General features: G+C 39.9%; 1 protein-coding gene across 1 annotated transcript; it reads left to right on the forward strand.

Annotated features, from left to right (window-relative positions):
• The first annotated feature begins 652 nt into the window (after nucleotides 1-652).
• LOC148132710 (uncharacterized) lies at nucleotides 653-20,198 on the forward strand. Its single transcript, XM_087946402.1, has 3 exons — nucleotides 653-975; nucleotides 17,893-18,001; nucleotides 19,348-20,198. Exons 1-3 carry the CDS (start codon nucleotides 805-807, stop codon nucleotides 19,632-19,634), a joined length of 567 nt encoding a protein of 188 aa, XP_087802528.1. The 5' UTR covers nucleotides 653-804; the 3' UTR covers nucleotides 19,635-20,198.
• Nucleotides 20,199-22,200: the final 2,002 nt, after the last annotated feature.

Consider the following 22,200-nt stretch of genomic DNA (forward strand, 5'->3'; position numbering starts at 1 on the left):
CTGTCCACCATTAAACCTTCCAAACAGCCTCCATGTTTCCAGTGTCTTTTTCCCCACTTGGAACTGAACCCAGAAGGATATTTCTTCCAACAAGCTTTTGTTAGTTTTTATGTTTCATGTTTAAAGCTCCATTAAAAAAAATAAATGTCCAAAATGACAGATTTAGTCTTCTTCTATCCAGCCTCTGACATGTCAACAACAGAATTAAATCTGTTTCTTTCCAACGGGTTCAAAGCTTGATTAGCAAGGTTTTAAAGAATGTGAAATTCAGCGGAGCCTGGAATTGGGTTGTATTGAAGAGGAAAGTATTACACAGAAAAATCATAAAATTACACTGGTTGAAATTCACTTATCTCAAAAGTGTAGGAATACTGTCTGTAATGCATTAAAAGCAAATTTAGTTTGCCTTTTGTTTTAGATCTCACCTTTTTCCTCTTTGGCTCCTGTTTTTGAGTGTTCAAAGGGCAGTGATTTCAGATTTTTGTTAACAGGAGGCAACGTTAACTTTTTATCGTGACTATGTCTCCTCCCTTTGCAATCATGTTTTTTTTAATTGTTCAGGTTTCATGTGCTATTCGTCCAGAGGTCAAATTCTGAATGCTTGTAGGGAAAGAGAAGCAAGAGGCAGAAGTGAAGCAGGGCAGAGGCATACAAACCATTTAAACATATTTTATAGATATATTGGCTAAAGAGATAATCTTTGCTATCAAAATTGTTTGTAAACTGTTTTTTTTGCCAAGAATTTTTGCAATCAACGTTTACTTTTACAGCTAAAAGTGCTTACTCGGTGAACCTCACAAGCCAATGGCTGACCAATTTCTAAAAGACCTTGAAGATTCAGGTTTGAGGGAACCCTCTGAAATGAGACCTTTGGTGATCAAATGGATTGAAGAGCGGTTTCCAAGAGTCGAGTCAATACCAACACAAACCCTCCAGCAGTGGATGGAAGATAAACCAGGAGAGCTTCTCCTTCTTGTAAGTTGCTTTCTCCTTTGCTGAATCATTGTCTTTTCTATTGGATATGCAGTAAGTTTTCCAATATGTTAAGGTTAAGGTTATATCAATTGATAGGATAGGCCTGTAAAGCCACTATGTCACATGAAATAACTATGCTGGCAAATCTTCAGGGTTTTCTTAGTTCTTTCTTCAGATTGATTCATATCATTTCTGTAACCTACCAGCATTCAAGCTTCCTGGTTTTATTTTCTGAGGTTTGGTAATACAGTATAAAAATTGTCAGGAGAATGGACCTTTGAGTAACTGGCCATAGAGATAGCAATAGCACTTAGACTTATATACTACACCATAGTGCTTCATAGCACTTTCTGGACAGTTTACAATGTCAGCATATTGCCCCCAACAAACTGGGTATTCATTTAACTGACCTCGAAAGGATGGAAGGGTGAGTCAACCTTGATCCAGTCAGAATTGAACTCTAAGCTGTGGGCAGAGTCAGCCTGCAGTACTAGATTCTAACCACCGCACCACCAGATACATGAGAGGTTTCAATCTTATTCTTGCAGAGGAAGGAAGACTTCCTTTCAGGTGGCAATCTAACCAAAGAATCCAACTGACAGCTTTAGGCCCTCCAAACTATCTTATTTTTAATGCCTGGTCATCTACTGATTAAACAATTGAAGCAATGCTTAAGTAAACATTAATAATATGGAAGAACATAATTTCAGAGTTGCCCAAATCTCTAAAAGAAAATGCAATGCTCCAGACAAATCACAAGATGGCAGTGGTTTTGTTATTATTCCCCAAGTCACTATTAAGAGTCTGGAGAAGGTTCAGATTAGATTTCTAAAGAAACATTCTTTATCTTTATCCACATACCCTGAAAAACAATTGAACAGTGAAAATAACTTGTACAGGAAAATAAAGGGAGTAATACTTAGCACACCACAGAAAATAGAAATAAAAAACTTAATACAAATGGCTGGATCATACAAGTACATTTTACCTATTTCTACATTCCTGAAGTGAATAACTCCTGGTTCAGTTTTCTGGGCTTCCAAATTCCAAATGCTTATCAGTGTGTGCAGGGGGAAATGATTGCCTCCTCCTTTTCCATCTTTTTTCCACAGACTTTTCTTTCTTTTTTTTAAAATGTTCTCTTCCTTCAGCAGTGGAAGGGTCTGGGATAACCTGTATGTGACATAGTGCAAATCTTTTGCACATGGGGATGTGAGTCGTGAATCTGAGTCTGCAATTGTTCATGCAGGCTAAATTCACGAGAGCATCCTTGATAAAAGTGCCATCATCCTAAAATGTATTATAAAAACAGCTGAGAGGAGGTGGCGTGAGGTCCCTACTAGTTCCTCTGAATTACTCTGTGATTAGTGGTGCAATGGTAGTGTACAGAAACTGCATCTCACTAACTGGAAGTTCCATTGAACAGTCTGCTGATTTCTCTAATTAACTGGATGGCAGGAACATTAACACCATTAATGTATTCTCCATCCCACTGCATAGTCTTTTTTCCGAGTTAGCCAGAATGACTTCTGGCAAGACAGTTGTTAAGTTTGGAGAATAATGGAGACCAGACATCTGACCAGTGACTTCAACTCTTTAATAACAGTAATATAGAACAGAACAGAGCAAAACTATGGGCAGCAGTAGCCCCTTTTATAGGGTTGGCTGCTACCCTATTAACCAATACTAGTGCATCAAGTTCAACTAATAACCAATAAGAAGTGTCCTAAGTTTAGCCAATCCTTGTTCGTTGTTTAAGGACCAATTAAATGTGCAGGCTTCCAAAACCTGCTTTGCATTTAGGCTTAGTAATTTTATTCATTCACAACACCCCTCCCCCTTGGGTTCCGTTTGAGGGGAGCTGTAACAAAATCTTCAAGATAGACAGGCCGTTTGGTCTGTCTGGATGATTTCCGTGGCTCCACCGGGTTTGTCCTCAAGTCCGGTTCCAGTGGAGCGTTTGGATGATCTTTATTAAGTTCCGTTTCGCTGCACGGTGATTCCGTGCTGCTTCCGTTGTTGTCTCCGCCAATCAGTGTTTCTTCGGGGTTTCGCGGTTCGGTTTCCCCCGTGTTCAAGTCCCATGGAACAGTCAACTCCCTCCCCGCTTCAATCCCCGGTACTTCGCTGGGCCGTAGGGTTTCCATTGGCCTGCTATCCGTCATATCGAAGTCAATTTCCTCGATATTTCCTCCCCCCTCAGTTGGTGAACCCGGGGAGCCATGGGCGCTGGGTAGTAATCTCGAACGGAGTTGGTCTATGTGGCGTTTCCACACCCTCCCATCGTCTGTTAGCAGGCGGTAAGATTTAGGCCCAGTGAGGTGGGTAACGGTTGCGGGTATCCATAAAGGGTCGCCGGAGAAGTTTTTTTGCAAAGATTAAATCGCCTACCTTAAATTCCCGGCATTTGCTGCTAGAGCCGAAAGGCTTTTCGGGTGCGTATGCGGGGTGGAGCCGGTCGAGGTGCGATCGTAGTTTCCGCCCCATAAGAAGTTCGGCGGGCGTTTTGTTGGTAACGCGGTGGGGTATGATGTGCTGCAACAATAAAATTCGATTGATTTTCTCATCGATGTTTCCGAATTCCATTTTGTGGAGGGTCTTTTTTACAAACTGTACCATGCGCTCTGCACGCCCGTTCGCCGCAGGGTGCGCGGGCGAGGTTAGCGCATGGCGGATGCCCCGGTCAGCAAGATATTGTTCAAATGGTAACGCTGTGAACTGTGGGCCGTTATCCGAGACGAGAACGTCCGGAAAACCATGTGTGGCAAATAACCTGTTTAATTTGTTGATAACTGAGTCCGTTGTAGTTGTGTTCATTCGATGGATCTCGAGCCAATTTGAATAGGCGTCGACTGTAATAAGGAAAGTGTGCCCTTTTGTAGGCCCCGCAAAGTCAATATGGATACGGGACCATGGTCCTCTCGGAGTTTCCCATTCGGTTGGGCTTGCTTTAGGTGGGGCGTTGCTGACGTCTTGGCAACGTTGACAAGTAGCGACCCAGGCCTCGATTCTTTTGTCGATTCCCAGCCACCAGGCGTAGCTCCATGCGAGCGCTTTCATCTGCACGATGCCCGGATGTCCGTCGTGCAATACTGCTAAAACAGTTCGTTGCAGTTTGCCCGGGATTACGATTCTATCGCCCCACAAGATGCAGCCCTTTTGAGAAAACAGTTCGGTTTGGTGGGCTTTAAAGGGCGCCCATTCTGGTGATAGTTGTTCTGTTGGCCAACCACGCTCAACCCAGCGTAGGATGTGTTGCAGGACCGGATCTCGTTTTGTCTCGAGGGCAATGTCTCTCGCCGTCAATGGCGGTGCGTGTAGAGTCTCAATTTGCAAGGTTGTGATGGTTGGGGCTGGATCTTCAACCGATTCTGGAAGCGGTGTTCTGCTCAATGCATCAGCGTGGAGAATTGATTTCCCCGGGCGGTGTTGCAAGGTGTAGTTGTACGCCGCCAAGAATTCAGACCAGCGGGTCATTCTGGGGGACAATATATACGGGGTTGGTTTATTACCCGCAATAATCCCCAGTAGTGGTTTATGATCAGTAATTATTGTAAACGCACGCCCATACACATATTCATGAAACCTTTTAACTGCCGCCACAATAGCTAAAGCTTCTTTATCCAGCTGACTATAATTTCTTTCAGCTTTAGCTAAAGTTCGTGCAAAAAACGCGACGGGAGCTTCTGCTCCGTTCGGTAATACGTGGGCAAGGATTGCTCCAACCCCAAAAGGTGAGGCGTCACAAGTAATAGTTAACGGCAGAGTCTCGTTGTACTGCATAAGTACAGAATCAGAAGTTAGCAATTTCTTTACTTGTTGGAAAGCGTTTTGTTCACGTTGTCCCCAAACCCACGTTGCTTTTTTGTCTAAAAGTCTATGTAATGGTTCAGCTACCGTTGCTTTATTGGGTAAAAAGACGTTATAAAAATTGATAAGTCCAAGGAACGCCTGTAGATCTGCCTTGTTCCTTGGAGTGGGGGCCTTCTTAATTGCCTTTAATTTGTCCTCAGTGTGATGGATTCCTTGACTGTCCAGGAGGTATCCCAAAAACTCCACCCTTTCGGTACACAACTGGCATTTATTTTTTTTAACTTTGAGGCCTGCGTTTTGGAACCTTTGTAAAACTACGCGGAGTCGTTTTTCTAGAATGTCTCTGTTCGGGGCGGCGATGAGCACATCGTCAAAATACGGTACGACCCCTCTTATTCCTTGCAACAGCCTTTCCATTAAGCTCTGAAAAATTCCTGGAGCGACGCTCACCCCGAACTGGAGCCGGTTGCATTTAAATGCGCCCCTATGCGTGATGATAGTTTGCGCCTCCGCGGTGGCCGGATCTACAGGCAATTGTTGATATGCCTGTGCTAGGTCTAGTTTAGCGAAAACTTTCCCGCCGCCCAGGGAATGGAGCAGGTGTTGCACTACCGGCACTGGATACGCACTTTGCTGGAGTGCGTGGTTTAGGGTGGCCCGGTAGTCTCCGCAAATTCTCAGTGACCCATCAGGCTTGATAGGCGTCACTATTGGGGTTTCCCACCGGGCGTGGTCGGTGGGTTCCAGCACGCCCTGTTCTATTAGTTTATCGAGTTGTTCATCGATTTTAGGTTTCAGGGCGAACGGCACCCGACGCGGCTTAAGGCGGATGGGTGCTACCTCGGGGTTCAAGTTAAATGAGATCGGGGTCCCCTTGTACTTGCCTAGTCCGTTCGCGCAGCGTCTTGGAATTCTTGCACGAGGCCTTCCTCCCAATCGTTGCTCTCGGCACGGTGGACTCCGGCTACAGTGATTCCAAGCGGTCTGAACCATTGAAGGCCTAAAAGACTAGGCCGGTCACGGTTCACGACAGTCAGTGGCAGTGCGACAGTGCGGTCCTTGAAAGAGACCTGGAATCGGCGGGACCCGATAACGGGAATTCGGTTACCCTGGTAATCTTTGAGTATAACTCTTTGAGGGTTTAGGTCTTGGCGGCGAATCGTCAGGATGAGCTGTTGAAGCGTCTTCCAGGACACCATCGAGAGAGATGATCCTGAGACCACCTCCATTACACAAGGTTTGTTTTCTATAGCGACCTCTACTCTGATTTTCCCGGCATCAAGGGATGTAGCATGGCCTATGGTAATTGTTTGGTGGGTCTCTTCCCGCCTGGTTTCTTCACGCCTGGTGGAAGTGGTGGATGGTTTGTTTCTGTAGGAGTGGTTTCCCCATTGGTGATTCAGTTTGTTTCGGGGTGTGCCGAAGAATTCTGAAGACTGGCATTCGGCCTGTCGGGGTTTTGAGTTTTGTTTGCTTCTGCAAACCTTTGCAATGTGACCTCTTTTCCCGCAAACGCAGCAGAGTGCGTCGAGGAATTTGCAGCTGGATCGTGGGTGATTCGCCCCACATCCTGCACAAGGTCGAGATGAGGGTTGTGTGAACTGGTCTCGTTCCGTTCGGAGTCGGTTGACCTCTTCCTCATCGCTTTCTGATGGGGATTCTAGGTCTTCGTGGTGGGTCGATACCTGGTGTCTCTCTGAGCGAGGCAAGGTATCTTTGGCGAGTTGACGTAGCGGTGCGCTGGTGCGGCGCATTCGGGCTGCCGACTTTTTGGTCGCCTCCGCTGCAGTGGCTTCTTTAAGGGCATCGGTGAGGTCTGCGATGTAGTTGGCAAGGCTTTCGCCTTTCCATTGGTCCCTCTGGTAATATTCGTGTCTTCGGACTAAGGTTGGCACGGTGGGCGCATAGTGGGCCCGTAGTAAAGGCTCGAGGACGTCCCAGTCCATCGCTTTTACTTCGGCTGGCTTGGCAAGTGATTTTGCCATTTTAAACACGGTAGGCCCGCAGTGGGTTAGAAATATAGCTCTTTTTTTGCTGGTTGTTGCGTCTTTCAAATTGTTGGTCTCCAGAAACATCTGGAACCGATCCATGTATGACTCCCAGTCTTCGGTTTCTGGGTCGAATGGAGCGGGTGGTACGGCACCGCTGGTCATGTTGCCGTTGATGGTGCGTGTTTGACCACGTGCTCTGTTGGTTGCTCTGTAAATCAGTCAGCTCTTCGGTCTCCGTATCCCATCCTCGTCGCCAGTGTTAAGTTTGGAGAATAATGGAGACCAGACATCTGACCAGTGACTTCAACTCTTTAATAACAGTAATATAGAACAGAACAGAGCAAAACTATGGGCAGCAGTAGCCCCTTTTATAGGGTTGGCTGCTACCCTATTAACCAATACTAGTGCATCAAGTTCAACTAATAACCAATAAGAAGTGTCCTAAGTTTAGCCAATCCTTGTTCGTTGTTTAAGGACCAATTAAATGTGCAGGCTTCCAAAACCTGCTTTGCATTTAGGCTTAGTAATTTTATTCATTCACAACAACAGTTACTGTAAATATTCTAGATTTTGTTTGTCTTGAGGGATTTCAGAACCATCATGAACTTCTAGCCACTGTATCTGGCCTGCACATGCAATAGAACCCATGCTGGATTTGGTTTGCTGTTGTTAGGCCTTTAAAATAATCCAGGTCAGGAAACATTTTGCACATGTTTTCCTGGAATTATACTTTGCTGACCTAGGCTATAGTAACAGAATCATGAAAGCCTGACTGCATTTGCCCATTTCCCAGTGATTTAGGTAGGAGTCAGTCTGAAGCTCTTTCTCACACTTTGTTTCCTGGGCTTAAAACACATTTTTGTGACTATAGTCTCTGCTTAACCTCTCCCTGATCATCTCTGTAGTTCTCTATACCTGTTTAGCTAGAGTCAGTGATTTAAAAGATCTCTCTGCAGTTCTCTTGTTATGAGTTGATAGCTGCCATTAATCTCTGCCGCAATTGAGACTGCTAAAATGGCTTAACCAAAAAATCTGATGGATCTGGTTTCCTAAAAGTGTTTTAGAATTTCCATCTTGTCTATTAGTAAAACGGTTGGATACTGGCTGAACCGTAGAACACAAAATGTCTAGGGTAAGTAACCTTGTAACTTGTTTCCTCTTCCTTCTAAGCAGAGGTAAGTAGATGCCTTCAGCAACGCAAATCAAAGAATTAGATAGAAGCTGCAGCACAGGTGGAAGAACTCTTGGGAAGTCAGATCAAAAATGAAATGAGGCATATTTAAGTCTCATGAGAAATCCTGTTCCATGACAGTGGATGCAGAAGGACTATTTCTTTGTATTTATTGATACAAGCTCTATAAGGCTGACAAACTCTGGGTACAAGAAACACTAAGATTTTCAGAAAGATCTTTATTGGCAATGGTAACATAAGACAACCTTGAAAGCCTTCAGGGGAAGTGGCCTGCTCAGCATATGCCTAGCATTAGGAAGGAGTTACTCTGAGCATCTTTCTCACGCTTCCCCCCTCCCCTGTGCTGAGATGCCTCTTTTGCAATAATCCTATTTCCTCCTCTACTTTCCCAGAACCTGTTAGACATTCCATCATAGTTGTGATTGCCCAAAAGATGCCAGTGGTGTTTTATTATATTGTGCACTATCTCTTCTATCAACATGTTGCAGGGAAGACAACAGTAAGAAGCTCACAATGAGCAATTTTCATTGTACTTTGGGGACAAAGTTGAGCAAGACATAAGTCAGAATTGGGGTATCAGGAGAGGGTTGTACCCACTTGCTCAATTCTTGTTCCACTCACCTGATTAAATCAAACAGTTTGTGCCTAGCTCATGGTTAAGGGAGATGTCAGATCCATTCTTACCTGCTTAAAAGAAACCTTGTTATAATGTCTTTACCGAAAAAGGCCTTTTTGTACCAGAAGATCTCTATCATTGTAGACTAACTTCAAATATTCCTTTCCTGAGTATGATGATCAAAGAAGCAGTGGCCTTGCAGTTCCATGCACAGATAGTCCTCAACTTACAATGGAGTCTGTTCATTACAGTTGCAAGTCATGATTTCATTATGTGAGGTGTCCACAGAATCACTTTGCTTAACAACCCTCATTCCTGCTCTTCCCAATGCAGCCATTAAGTGACCGGGCAGGTCATTAAGCCTTGGGTACCTCATCAGTGGGGGAGGCCTGGGAGATAATAATGCAGGCTCAGGCTTGCACTGCACCACCTCTCCTCCCAGCTCACACATAGGCTGCTTTGGGTGTCCCAAGGCCTCCACCACCCCTGGGGCACCCCATGTGTTCCATTTCCAGCCTCTTGGGATCTCTTTCTGGAAGCAGCCATTCTACCACTCAGCCTTCTTACAGAGTGGAGACCACAGGGCTCCTTCCCAGAAGTGGTCACCTTTTTTTTTTTGAAAACAATTTTATTGATTTTTTACACAAACAAACAAAACATAGAACATGAAAACATAAAACATCTTTTCTGAAAGTTGCTTGATCCTGGGTTAAAACTCTTCGTACAGACACAAATTCAAAAATCATATTCATTTTATATACCATTCCATATCTTATTACCATTTTCAATTTTCTATATAGCTTCTTCCCTCTTTTATCTTTCTTAGTTTTATTTTATTTATCTCATCTCAGTTCAAATCATAATACTTATCATTCTTTGTCTGTTCTATTTCCAGCTATCCATTCATCTTTTCTCTTTAAACAAACTTCTCCTGTACACTGATTGGAGTATGACACCTTTAACTCTTTCCCCTAACTTAATAATACTTAATATAACACTTAACTTATATTGGAATTCTGTTTAGTACATTCTAAAATTACACAATGTATTTTATAAGAAAAAACAACAACAACAACAAAAAAACATATTTATAGGTATATAAAACCACTATCAATGCCATTAAAAAACTAATCATACATATTAATACTCATTTATATCTTAAGCATTTTATTCTAAATACACATATAAGAACACAATCTTATGTACCTTACAGAATCCCTTTTTCAATTAAGTTTACCCATTGTCTCTAAATGAATTTTGTTTCTTTAAATCTTGCTTCCCACCATTAAGACTTCTCATCCCTTCCTTTCTCTCTTGCTTATTCTTCTCCTTGCCCTTTTTACCCCTTTGTCTCTCCTCCTCCCTTTTCTTCTTCTGCTTTCCCCCTTTCTGTTGTTTTCTAACCTTGTATCCACCTTTCACCTCATTTTTCTCTTTTTTGGTTGTTTTTTCAAGTCTTAAAATCCCCTTTTTCTTTTCCTCTTTCTCCTCCACCCCAAATAGAATCATTTGTTCATCAAAGATGGCTTCTTCTTTGTCCCAGTCGTCCTGCTGTGCAGTCAATTTTTCATAAGTACATACCGCCATTTCTAGAAATTGAAAAAGAGTGCCCAAAGTATCTTTCCCATCTTGTTCTTCTTTTTTATATTTTTGATATTCAATTTTTAGTTCATCCACAAGCGATGCCATTATAAAGAGAAATTTTTTTTCCAAAACAACCACCCAAGTGCTTTTAATCAAAAATAATTCCCAAGAGTACCAAAGTCACCAAAACAATCCAAATAAGCTATTTCTTTTAATACTTTTTTCTTTCTTCCATTTCTCTTTCTGGGGTTGCTGTTTGATCACAAAGTTCCAATTAAAATATATCTTTTAGAAGTCTTATTAATATTCAATAGCTCTTTAGAATTCTAAGCAATCTCCTCCTTGTTTTCAAATTCTGCTCCAATTTTTTTTCCTCTCCCTTCCCACTTACAGCAAAAAGATTTTCCTTTAAATGTTCAGAAATCCATACCTCCAATGCGGGTTTTCCGATTTCTCTTAAAGTTCTATCGCTGTCACGTTCGGAAGGAGAGTGAAAAGAAAAAAAGCTTTTCCTTTAATTTCCATTCGCCGCTTAACACATTCTGGAAACGATGTATCTTTAATAAGTTTAAGTTCCAGGGTACTTTCACTGTTACTTTGTCAGCAAAGATCACTTTCATTTCTTCACAGCTCCTCCTGCACTTTCTTTTTCCGGCTGAGCTCTTCTATGTGGCGGCCATTGCTGACCGCTGCTCAGCTGCCTTTGGAAAAGGGGGTTTAGCTGGCTAGGGAAGAGAGGTGCGATATCTCTCGACCCTGCCAGACCCCCCCTGTCTTCGCCACCTTCTACGGAGGTGGCTTAGCCCCGAAGCCAAATGGCTCGGGGCACTCGGGCAGTGAACACAGGCAGAAACCGCGCACAGTTGTTGATTCCTGCCTGCTCCAAAGCGCTGCAGACCGGAAATCCAGAAGTGGTCACCCTTTCTAAAGGGCCACAATTTATTGTGGCCATGCTACAAATGGCTCCCACTTCAGGTATAGCGCTATTTGGCCTACACTGTATAGGGTGGCAGGGAAATTTGTTCTCCTTTGCCAATGCAATCCCTGGAGCTTAACAGTTTTTAAACTATATTAAATAACTAAGTGATGAAGGGTAACTAATTCATTTTTCATTAATGCTTTCCAAAGAAAAGTATTTTTGTCAGTTTTAAAATAGTTATTCCAAACATGACAGTTGTTTTTGTTTTTGTTTTCTGTTTTTGTTACATATATACAGTATTTATTCTCTCTCTTTGTGCATGCATGTAAAATTTATTACATTTATATGCTGCCTATTTCATTTTCATCCACCTCTTAATATTCCATATTCTGTGCTGTTTCAAATATTACTCTCTTCCAAACAAGATATATTGCTAGAGATATCACCAGGTTTTTCATAATCTGGAGAAAAAATATTTTAAAAATGCATTACATTGTTAATATATCAATTTATTTTCAGTTCTTACCCTCTGAATACATTGGATATCACCAGCCTGTTAATGTCAAAGTTTTCAGCACTATTAATGTCAAAGTTTTCAGCACTATTATTTTATTTAGCAAAAAGAAAGAACATATATCAAAATGCTATATTAACAGTCTTCTGAAATGACATTTCATTGCACTTCATTTGCATATTTGCAGTATCAGTCCTGCTTTTCTTCACTAGAGGATCTGGGTTTCTGTTGGTAATTTCTCAAATTATCCTGAACTTGTCAGCTTCACTTGCTTTTGCCTTTGTCAGAAGAAAGGCAGTTTCAGGGAGGTGATAATAGCCACCCAGAATCAACTGACAGTGAGATGGGAGGCATATACATTTAATAAATGAATAAATCATTGTGGGAAGGAATTGCTGCCTTCCAAACCAGACATACATATGAACTTTCCAAATGCATTCATTTAGCCATTGTGTAAGACAGTGTTGGACTACATGGGCTGATAGGCTTAATTCAACAAAGCTTTTCCTACAGTCTTATATTCTTCTGTTGCCTAGCAGGTAATTTCTATTAGCTACCCATTCAGCAAGACCTAACTATCACAATCATGGCAGGATCTATTTTCCTCCTGCCAACTGCTCTTTTTGCTTTAATGGCTTCCCATATATTTCTTGAGTTCACATTATTCCAAGTCAGATGCAGGAGAGGAACAGGCAACCATCCTAAATACAGTTGTTGAAATCAGATCTATCTCAAAATGCATTGCCTGATGGTGGACACTCCCCCACCTCTTTAATAATAGGTAACATGTGAAAGGAGGGTTCTGTGTTGCAGCTGTTTCAGTACACAACCTTCTTATAATCCCTTTTCAACCCATGCCTGCAAAACCATTGTGCAAAACCTGGTGCAAGTTTTGACAGATGGCTTTATTTGTCAATCTTGCTAGCCATCAAAAGTCATCCTGTAGTCATTATCTCCAAAATGATAACTTAACAAGTGCAGCTGTGATGCATCACTAGCCCATTCCCTGGTGTTTATGGTGCTACTGGTAGCTGAGAGCTTATGGCAAGCTCCCTAGCATGCAAATGATCTGCTTCATGGAACATTTAAAACAGTCCTCTTCAGATACACAAATACTTCAAGTTGTAGAGTCTCTGTAGAGTTTAATTTCCAAACACAGGACATTTCCCATTCATTCTTCACAGTAAGGTTCCCAGCCTGGCTTGCTTGAATTTACTTGAATGAGATGTACTTGCAAATCCCAACACAAGGAGAGGGGTGAAGGGGAGGGGATGAGTTGCCTGTAGGTAGGAGAACTAGCAAAAGCCTTACAGTATCCTGAAATAAGAAGTGCTATGAAAAGGGCTCAGTGAAAGCCATAATAAATTTGGGGCAGATCAAAAATAGTGTGGCATTCTGCCTACTGAACCAGATTCTCTTGCCTAAAGAGGTTTGCACAACCCCTGTGGTTAACCATAAAGCCCAAATAGTAAGGCTTCAGTTGACATTCCTTTGCTGCATTATTTTTAAACCTTCCATTTATAATAGCAGCCTTGAAATATCCATCTGGACTTTTTTTAGTAGTGGTTTTGTTTATTTTTATACAATGTGCTATTATAAATGTTTCAACCTATAATCCTACCCAATCTATTGGTTCACTTAGGAAACAAGATACAAAACCTTCTAAAATGGACTTATTCTTAGTTTTTGTTAAAAATGAAATGATAACTTTTAGTCAAGAGGCTTTAATGGTTAGCAAACTGTTATTATCACAGCAAAAAGAATGGAATCCCTCCCCAGTAAACATAGCCTCTGGGTTAAAAGCAGAGAATAAACCACAGATTCACTGTCAATCCTGATTTCTTTTTCACGTGAGAAGTCAGTGCCCTGTAAAAGACTTTGGTGAAACAGAAAATAAATGCTGGCATCTCATTCCTGCCAATCCAAAAGCTGGAACCATTTTGAGGCCTGCAATTCAGATTCTCCCCTCCTCTAGCAGCTATTTGGGAACCATTCCACTGTGCAAGGAAGGAAGGAAGGAAGGAAGGAAGGTTGGTTCTAAAGTTTTTGTGGGTAAATTTGCTAAGCTATTTTAGTCCATGGCAGTAAAAAAATAAGGAGTCTGGTGGCCTTTTAATAAAATATGTCAGCCAGAAAACCTGATACAAGTCTCCCCTGAATTTTTGACTAAAGGTTGGCTAAACTGAAAAGAGATCCTAGGAAGAAGAAAATGACAACCCATTTCTGTCAATGTTATCTTCTGAGTAAAATTTAACTCTAGAGAGTTTTTAATCTTACTTTTATTGCTTTCCAGGTGTTCATCAAGATGCATTATACAAAGAAAAATAAAGAGAATATGCAATATATGCAGTAATTCATTTTGCCTGCCAAAGTATTCACAGAAATGAAAACCGAGTAAAGTCAAATGCCATTTTGACTGCATGAATTTATACACTGCCTTTTGCTACCAGTCTACTCATTTCAGTTCTATTCATTTCTCTTTTTATGCATCACATGAAGCTCAAAATGACAGTTTGGTCATTTTGGTCATCAATCAGAATGGGGCATTTATTCCCAATTGAGCATGCTTTGAAATACTGTCTTCCTTTTTGACAGACCCTCATATTTAAAATTAACATTCTATGTGAGACCAGGATCGATATCTCCTCATAGTTTTGAACTGCATAGGATTTTCACCCTTTTTCTAGTTAACAAAACCATGACTAACTTTGTGTCTGATTACAAAATTTGTCTTTTTCTGATAAGACCTGATGCTGCTGCTTTCTTGAAAGCCAGAAAATTTGACTATTAATCCCATTCCATTTTTTTCAGTGGAATCATTAACCTATTTGCATACAGTGTGCTCAGAGTTTGATATATTTCCTCCACTCTGCAAATCTGATACTACTGTGGCTAATTTGTTGGTCACTTTCAAAAGGCCCTTTGGACCAGATATTGCCAATTGTCCCCCCCACTGGACAACGCGGCAGGTCACCACAAAAAGCACACACAATCAGGATTTCCACCAAATGCTAGACTAGGAGGATTGACTCATTTATGATGTAACCATTGTCATAGCATGGTCATTATATTAAGCAATAATATTTTTATATATTTGAACACAATTGTTATGATATTAATAGTTATTAATTTAGGCTTAGTGTGTTTGGCTTAAGCCTCAGTGACTTTGTTCTTCTTTTTGATCCTGGGAGAATCTGTCTTCTGCAGCATTCCTTGTAATTTTTTTCTATGATTCATAGTAGCAAAATGCCTGGAGCAAGATGTAAGTTATTGTAGAAGGAGGTCACTTTCCTAGCATATGTGTGCATTTGTGCATATGCTTCTGTGAATAAACTGGAACAGAGTGTAACCAGCTTTTTCAAGACTATCTAGAAATCTTCAAATATATTTCTAGCATATGTCCTATAAAATGTGTAGAAACACCCAAAAATTTACTTTCAACCAGGTTATAGAAGCAGGGTGTGCATGCTAGATGTTTATTTATAACAACTGGGATGTAGCCTGCAATTTCTTTACTCTTCCTCTGTCATTACACATCAACAGCTGAAAGATCATAGGGAAGCACTGCCTGAAATGATGCAGGGAACATACTTGATTAGAGATCTGAATGTTCTGCCAGTTCTGTTTTGGGGAGTCACAAGGAACAGAGGTGATGAGGCACAATTTACAAAAAAATCCATTGTACAACAGTCTACTTTCTTAAATTGCTCTCTTGAGCTACTGTTTCTATAGATTATTTATTATCTGTTGATTAAGGTTTTAGTCTTGGAGATGAAGTGTTAGACAGCATCTGTTCACACAACATCTTGAACCCCCAACTAGCCGACTACATTTTCACCAACAAGGTGGCACAAATGCAACTTGGATGGTCATGTGAAAGTTTGGCGTATGGTATGAACCGAAAAAAATCATTAATTGTTAAACATGTTACAAAAGACCCATCTGAGCGTAAAGAAACAACCTTTTCCCCTCACATTTGTATCAGTTTTGAAGCTTAACCAATCTTCTACTAGTATAGTCAGTTCAGTGATTTTTTTAAAAATGTGCCACTGATTAATACCTGGGCAGACTTCCTATCTTATAACCTTAAAGCAGTGTGCCATTCAGTTGATGATTTTGCTTCTGCTAAAATGAACCCTTCATATTCTCCCAAGCACCACAATGTCTTCCAAGACTGAATGCTATAGTACTGGGAAGTCTAATCAATTGCTTGATAAGAGCCCTCTCAGAAAAACTCAGTAAAGTCTGTTCAAAAGACTCCATTACTGCCTTTGTTTTAAAAACCCCAGTTCTCTTAAGCTACAGATACAATGTTACAGGAAGAAGCAGAAGAAGGCATAAAATTACAAGAAGCAATGAATGTATTAGTAATATAGTGTAAACAGGACTGCATTATGTCTGGGAACAGGAATAAGTTTCTATTAGAATTGTTTTTAAAAATTATAGTGAATTCATTTAATATAACTTGCTATTTTTCTCTTTATGTTTTATTGACTTGATTGTTATTTTTATTGTTTTATTGTCTTTTATTGTTACGAGTTGCCCAGACTCATTGAGCTTTGGGCAGCACATATTTAATAAATTATTACAGTTAGTCCCACAATCAACCAGATCCTTAGACTGGATTTGGCATTTTTATCCACCTATCGAATCCCTTTCAAGACCTGGGATAGGCAAATGTTGTTTGACGGTGTTAAAGGTATCATCACAGGATATGAACTGTTCCAAGTAAAGCTGTCTTTTGCAGTTGATTGATGATGATTTCATCTATGATGATGGCATTCAAATGATGCTCCAGTTGATTTTAAATGATTGCAACAAGGCACTGATTACTATTACCACTACCTTTGCTTTCTTTTGCTACATTCATTCCACTTTTATTTGCAAATCTTTTCATTTTGCATTTTTCTTCTTTTCTTTATCTTCTATTCTCCTGCCTCAGGGTTCTGTTATGTCCACTATCCAGATATCTTTGTCTTTCTTATTGACAATTGATAAGTCTGGGATGCTATGTGTCAAGTGCTTGTCTGTTGAATTCTAAAGTCCCAGAGCATTTAGCTGCTTCATTTTTTATTACTTTGTCTACTTTGTGGTCCCGCCAGTTCTTGCTTGCAGACAAAAGGTATTTCTTGCAGATATTCCAATGTATCATTGTTGCTACTTTGTCATGCTTTTGTTTGTAGTCAGTCTGTATGCCATGTTCTTGCAGCAGCTGAACTAGGTGGTCAAGAGTTTCTTCAGCTTCTTTGCAGAGGTGGCACTTCCTGTCTGTTTCTGTCTTCTCAATTCTGGCTTTGTATGCATTTGTTCTTAAGGCTTGGTCTTGTGTAGCTAGAATTAATCTTTTTTTCAACTTTCCTGTTCTTAGCCGTTACCAGGTTATCTGCTATGTACGTTCTGCTATTAATAAATTATTACTATTTACAGTTTATATCACCAGAATGGAAGCGTATACTACTGATTTTTGGCAGTAGATGCCCAGAGACCTGCAAAAAAAAAAAAAAGTGGGGGGGGGGAGGGCTTGAGGATATCTGAAAATTGTTCTTTCCAATATAATACCAGTATGTAATTTTTAAGCTTTTCCATTGTCTTAGAACCATTCTCCATTAAGTTACTTTTGCTGATTTACCTCCTTACTTAAGCAGACTGGAAGCTTGGTATCTTTGGAGAAAAATAATGAGACTTATGATATGATATGTTTAACAGATTAATAGAGTTGGAAGGGATCTTGTAGGTCATCTAGTCCAACCCCCCGCCCAAGTAATGACTTGGACAATATATCAAATGGGGCAATTACAACCTTTTGTATCAGAGAGCCAAAATAACATCAGATCAAAGAATCTGAATATCCTCTGGAAAGGATGTACAGCAGGGGTTATATCTCATCCTTCCAACTATTTTCTCTATTCTCCCAAATCTCCTGTTCCAGAGAAATGTGCCTAGTGATGATTAACAGATTTACAGAGTTGGAAGGGACCTTGTATGTCATCCAGTCCAACCTCCCCCCCCACCCATGGAGGAGACCCTACACCATTTCTGACAGATGGCAGTCTTCTTGAAAGCTTCCAGTGATGAAGCTCCCACAACTTCTGAAGGGAAGCTGTTCCCTTGGTTGATTGCTCTGTCAGAACATTTCTGTTATTAAAATGCCTTTGATTCCATCTTCTCAAGCAGTGATCCTGCTGCCAGGAAGGAACACAAAGGAAGGAAAAAGATGGGATGGGAATTCCCTTGGTGATTCTGCTCAGTCCTTTCAAGATTTTCATTTGCATATTCCTTTGGTCTTAGGATACTCGAAGTCTAGCAGAATTTGAAGTCAGCCACTTGCCAGAAGCAATCTTAGTTCCTCCTGAAACTGATGCTGTAAAGGAAATTTTCAAAGCATGGGTCAAACAAGGTATGGTTAAAAAAATTCTAGAAAGTATTGGCCTGCTTTGTGAAGGTTTTCAAATGAACCAGTCTTTACCAGTGTTTAGAGACATGATCAAGATATGCTTAAATACTATTGAGACAATCTTCATCAAGCAGAATTGAATTTCTCCCATAAATCATCCATGACTTCAGTTGTTACATCCTCCTAGATTTCTAAAAGGTCTTATTATACTTATTCACTATGGCACAAAAGGCTGAGAGTTGGAAGACTTAGAAAATTTTTATTTTTCATTGCAACAATATGACCAAGAACCAGGCTATTGGCCACAAAAGCTTCTATAACAGTTTGTCTAATATCCTATTTCTGCCCTCTCTCTCGGGACCTTTAAATGCAGTAAAAATTATCCACTATACTTTTATTTTTATTTCTTATGGTTCTGTCATATACAGATGTTTTCCTACTGCTCTCTCATTTCTTTCCTTTTGCAAACTATTTTGGATTGAAAGAACGTGACATTGCCAACTCTACTCAACTGGTGGGAAAAAAAGATCCTGAATCAAGTTGGCCTCCTTTAGTTTTTCACAGCACACTCTTTCTTCTGACTCCTTCCGGTCCTATTTTTGGAAATATTGGCCTATCCTTATTTCCCAGTTCCTGGGTTCAAGCAAGCCATTATATCAAGCTATTTGCTATAAAAATGCCAATCAGCATGTTCAGTGGGAGAGGAGTACTTAAGTATGTGTGTAAAACAAGAAGACTTTGAATGGGTGATTGAATACCAATGGAAGTGACCAGTAATTAGGGTTGCTCTCACACATGGTCAAAAGTAAACAACCTGATATTAAATGAGACTGACCACATTAAGAAACAGATGAAAACTATATGTCTGCCTAAAAAGAATAATTTCTTCTGGCTCTTTTTGTAAAGCCAGCAGAAAAAGGCACAAGTAATTTGAACACTACTTGTTATAAATTGAACTCATATTTGATAAAGTGCAGTCAACCAGAATTCTTTCATAATACCTTCTTAATTTTTCTTTAATAAAACTTCCTTATGAGAAGTTCTTGGTTTCTGTGTGCCTGTTTAATTAGCTCTTGTCTAGCTTGCTTGAAAAAGTTAGAATGAATGAGGACCAAAGGATAGAAAAGTATGGAAAACTGTTGGTATAAACTAGTTTTATTATATTTTCCTTTTTAAAAAAATCTCATTTTTCCCTTATGGTTTTAATTTATTTGGCTTACTTGCTTTTACTCTTTTTCGTATACTACATAACTTTGTTTACACAGAAAGAGAACAGAGTGATATGTATTAGCATATAGAGCCATCACACTACATATACATGTAATAGTTTTGTTTTTGTTCCATTTCAGAATATGAAGGGTATCATAGACACATTGTTTGCTACTGCACTGTGGGCTATCGATCATCCATGACAGCTCAGCTCCTGAGTGACTACTTGTGCTGTGAGACAAATCAAAATTTCATTACTTCTTCCATGATTTACAATCTTCAAGGAGGTCTAGTGAAATGGGCCTCTGAAAAGAGGTGGATGGTAGACCAATATAACCATCTATCATCCAAAATGCATCCCTACAATGAAGTCTGGGCAAAACTCCTAGAGCCAGAGTTCAAGGTAGAGACTGAAGGAAATGTTTAAAGATGGTCTTGAAACAAAATATTCCAAACTAGGACATTAATTTCAAAACAACTTATTTCTCTGAACATTCAATCTGAAAAAAAATTTTTTAAGGCCCCTTAATCATTCCAAAAGTGGTCCACAAGATAGCCATAGCTCCATAAACTTCAGAATGAAATAAAGAATTGCACCAACAAATAATTGGGAAGACTAAATCTCTGGTCCAAGAGACAGACCCAGATTGGATCCTGCAATATTATCCTGGGACACATATATTTGCCTTCATTCGTAATAATTTTTGAGACCATGTTTCAGCCAATTTGCCCATGATGCTTATTGTTTGCTCAGTTTGCTCTTCCTTGATGCCACTTCTGAAATTTCTGAAAAAATATTTCTAAAAATATGACAGAACCCTCACTTGGAGGCTACTGATGCAAAATGTTTTTATATGGGTAAAAATCTTGGGCTCTTTGTTATAACATAATTTTTCAAAGCAGCTTGTTGGTGAGGAGAATGCCAACAATTTTCTCCTTTTTCTGTACTTCTCTGATAACTAGGTTTTTCATTAAAAGAATTGTGAAAGTACTTGGAAGATTTTTCAAATAATTTGTTTGACAATAGTCTCAAGGAGAATTTAATTTTAATGAAAAATTATCATTAAAAGTAGCACATTTTTGTGATAGCCATATATTAGCATTAGCTAATTGACTTCCGGTTTGCAAGGCTTCGGCAGCGGCAGGGATTCGCGATACTGTGCGATCCCTGCTGCGTTCGCTGCCAAGGTGCCCCCGATCCATTTGGATTTGGGGATATAGCTGCCCGTAGAGGCAGCTGAAGACAGGGGATCCGGATAGGGGTTTGTGGGTGTCGCAGACCCTCCCCAGCCGGCAAAACCCCTTTTCCCAAGGCAGAGGAGCGGCGGTCAGCAATGGCCGCCTCAAAAAAACCTGCAGCCGGACAAGATTGTGCAGGAGGAAGAAAGTCGGAAGAGCTGTGAAAGTTGTTTTTGACCGGGATAAAGTAAAGAAAGTACCCTGGAATTTGAAAGCTGCCAAAGATAAATTGTTTCCAGAGAGAGTTACAAGCGTGAATGGAATTCTAAAAGGGAAAGTTTTTTCTATTTTTCTTTACACTCTCCTTCCTAACGCGGACAGCGGATGGAACTATAAGAGAAATCGGAAAACCTGCATTGGAGGTAATTAAATGCTAAAGGGATAAGGATTTCTGAACATCTTTTTTTTTTTTTTTAAACCTTTTAGCTGTGAGTGGGAAGGGAGAGGAAAGGAAAAAAAAACTGGAGCAGAATTTGAAAATAAGGAGAAGATTGCCTAGAACTTTTAAAGAGTTATTAAACATCAATAAGACTTCTAAAAGATATATTTTAAATGGAACTTTGGGACTAAACATTAACCCCAGAAAGAGAAAGTGAAGAAGGAGAAAGTACTTAAAAGAAACAGCTTATTTGGATTGCTTGGTGATTTTGGAGCTTCTGAACTATCTTTGATTAAAAGCACTTGGGTGGTTGTTTGGAAAAACCTTTTCTCTCTATAATGGCATCACTTGTGGATGGATTGAAACTTGAATACCAAAAATATAAAAAAGAAGAGCAAGAAGGGAAGGATTCTCTTGGCACTCTTTTTCAATTTTTAGAAATGGCGGTTTGTACTTATGAAAAACTGACTGCGCAACAGGATGACTGGGATAAAGAAGAAGCCATTTTTGATGAACAAGTGACTTTAGTTGGGGAAGAAAAGGAGAAAGAGAAAAAGGAAAAGGGGACTTTAAGACTTGGAAAAACAACCAAAAAGAGAAGAATAAGGTGAAAAGTGGATACTATGTTAGAAAACAACAGAAAGGAGGAAAGCAGAACAAAAGGGAGGTGGAGAGACATGGGGTAAAGAGGGCAAGGAGAAGAATAAGCAAGGGATGGGGGCAAGGAGAAGAAAGGAAGGGATGAGAAGCCTTAATGGTGGGGAGCAAGATGCAAAGAAACAAAAGTCTTTTAGAGATAATGGGTAAACTTTAATGAAAAAGGGATTCTGGAAAGGTACATAAGATTGTATTTTTATATTTGTACTTAGAAATAATCTTAGAAAATTGGAAACAATAAGTAATTTAAAATCTGATAAAATGTTCAATATAATTTAGTGAAATTTTTGCTAAGAAAAAGAAAGCAATGAAATAAATGGGAGAATTGTAGTAGGAGAAGGGGGAACATTTTAACGAAACAATTATATAAAATATGTCATGTGGGTGGGGGGAATAACTATGGAAAGCATGAGTGTTCCCACAAAGGCATGATATTTAATTGAAATGGAGAAAATATTTCTTTGAGGATACTACAAATATTTAACTCATATTGTCTATCATTCTCTATTTTGCAAATCTATATAATAGGTTAATCCAGTAACTAAGTTTAAAAAGTTGTGAATACAGCCTCAATCTCCAGTTGTGGGTTTTGCATCATTTTGGACAACTGACTTGATAAGACTTGGACACTGCCACAAAGTTATGTTTTGGTGTTTATGCAACATAATTGATCAAGACTGAGCTAAATCTGGGTCTCTTTTGTATTAAAACCAACTTT

This window comes from Notechis scutatus, chromosome 1 (assembly GCF_049901735.1).
Source record: "Notechis scutatus isolate UNSWTSFEM ecotype Mainland chromosome 1, rNotScu1.2, whole genome shotgun sequence".
Taxonomy (NCBI): Eukaryota; Metazoa; Chordata; class Lepidosauria; order Squamata; family Elapidae; genus Notechis; species Notechis scutatus.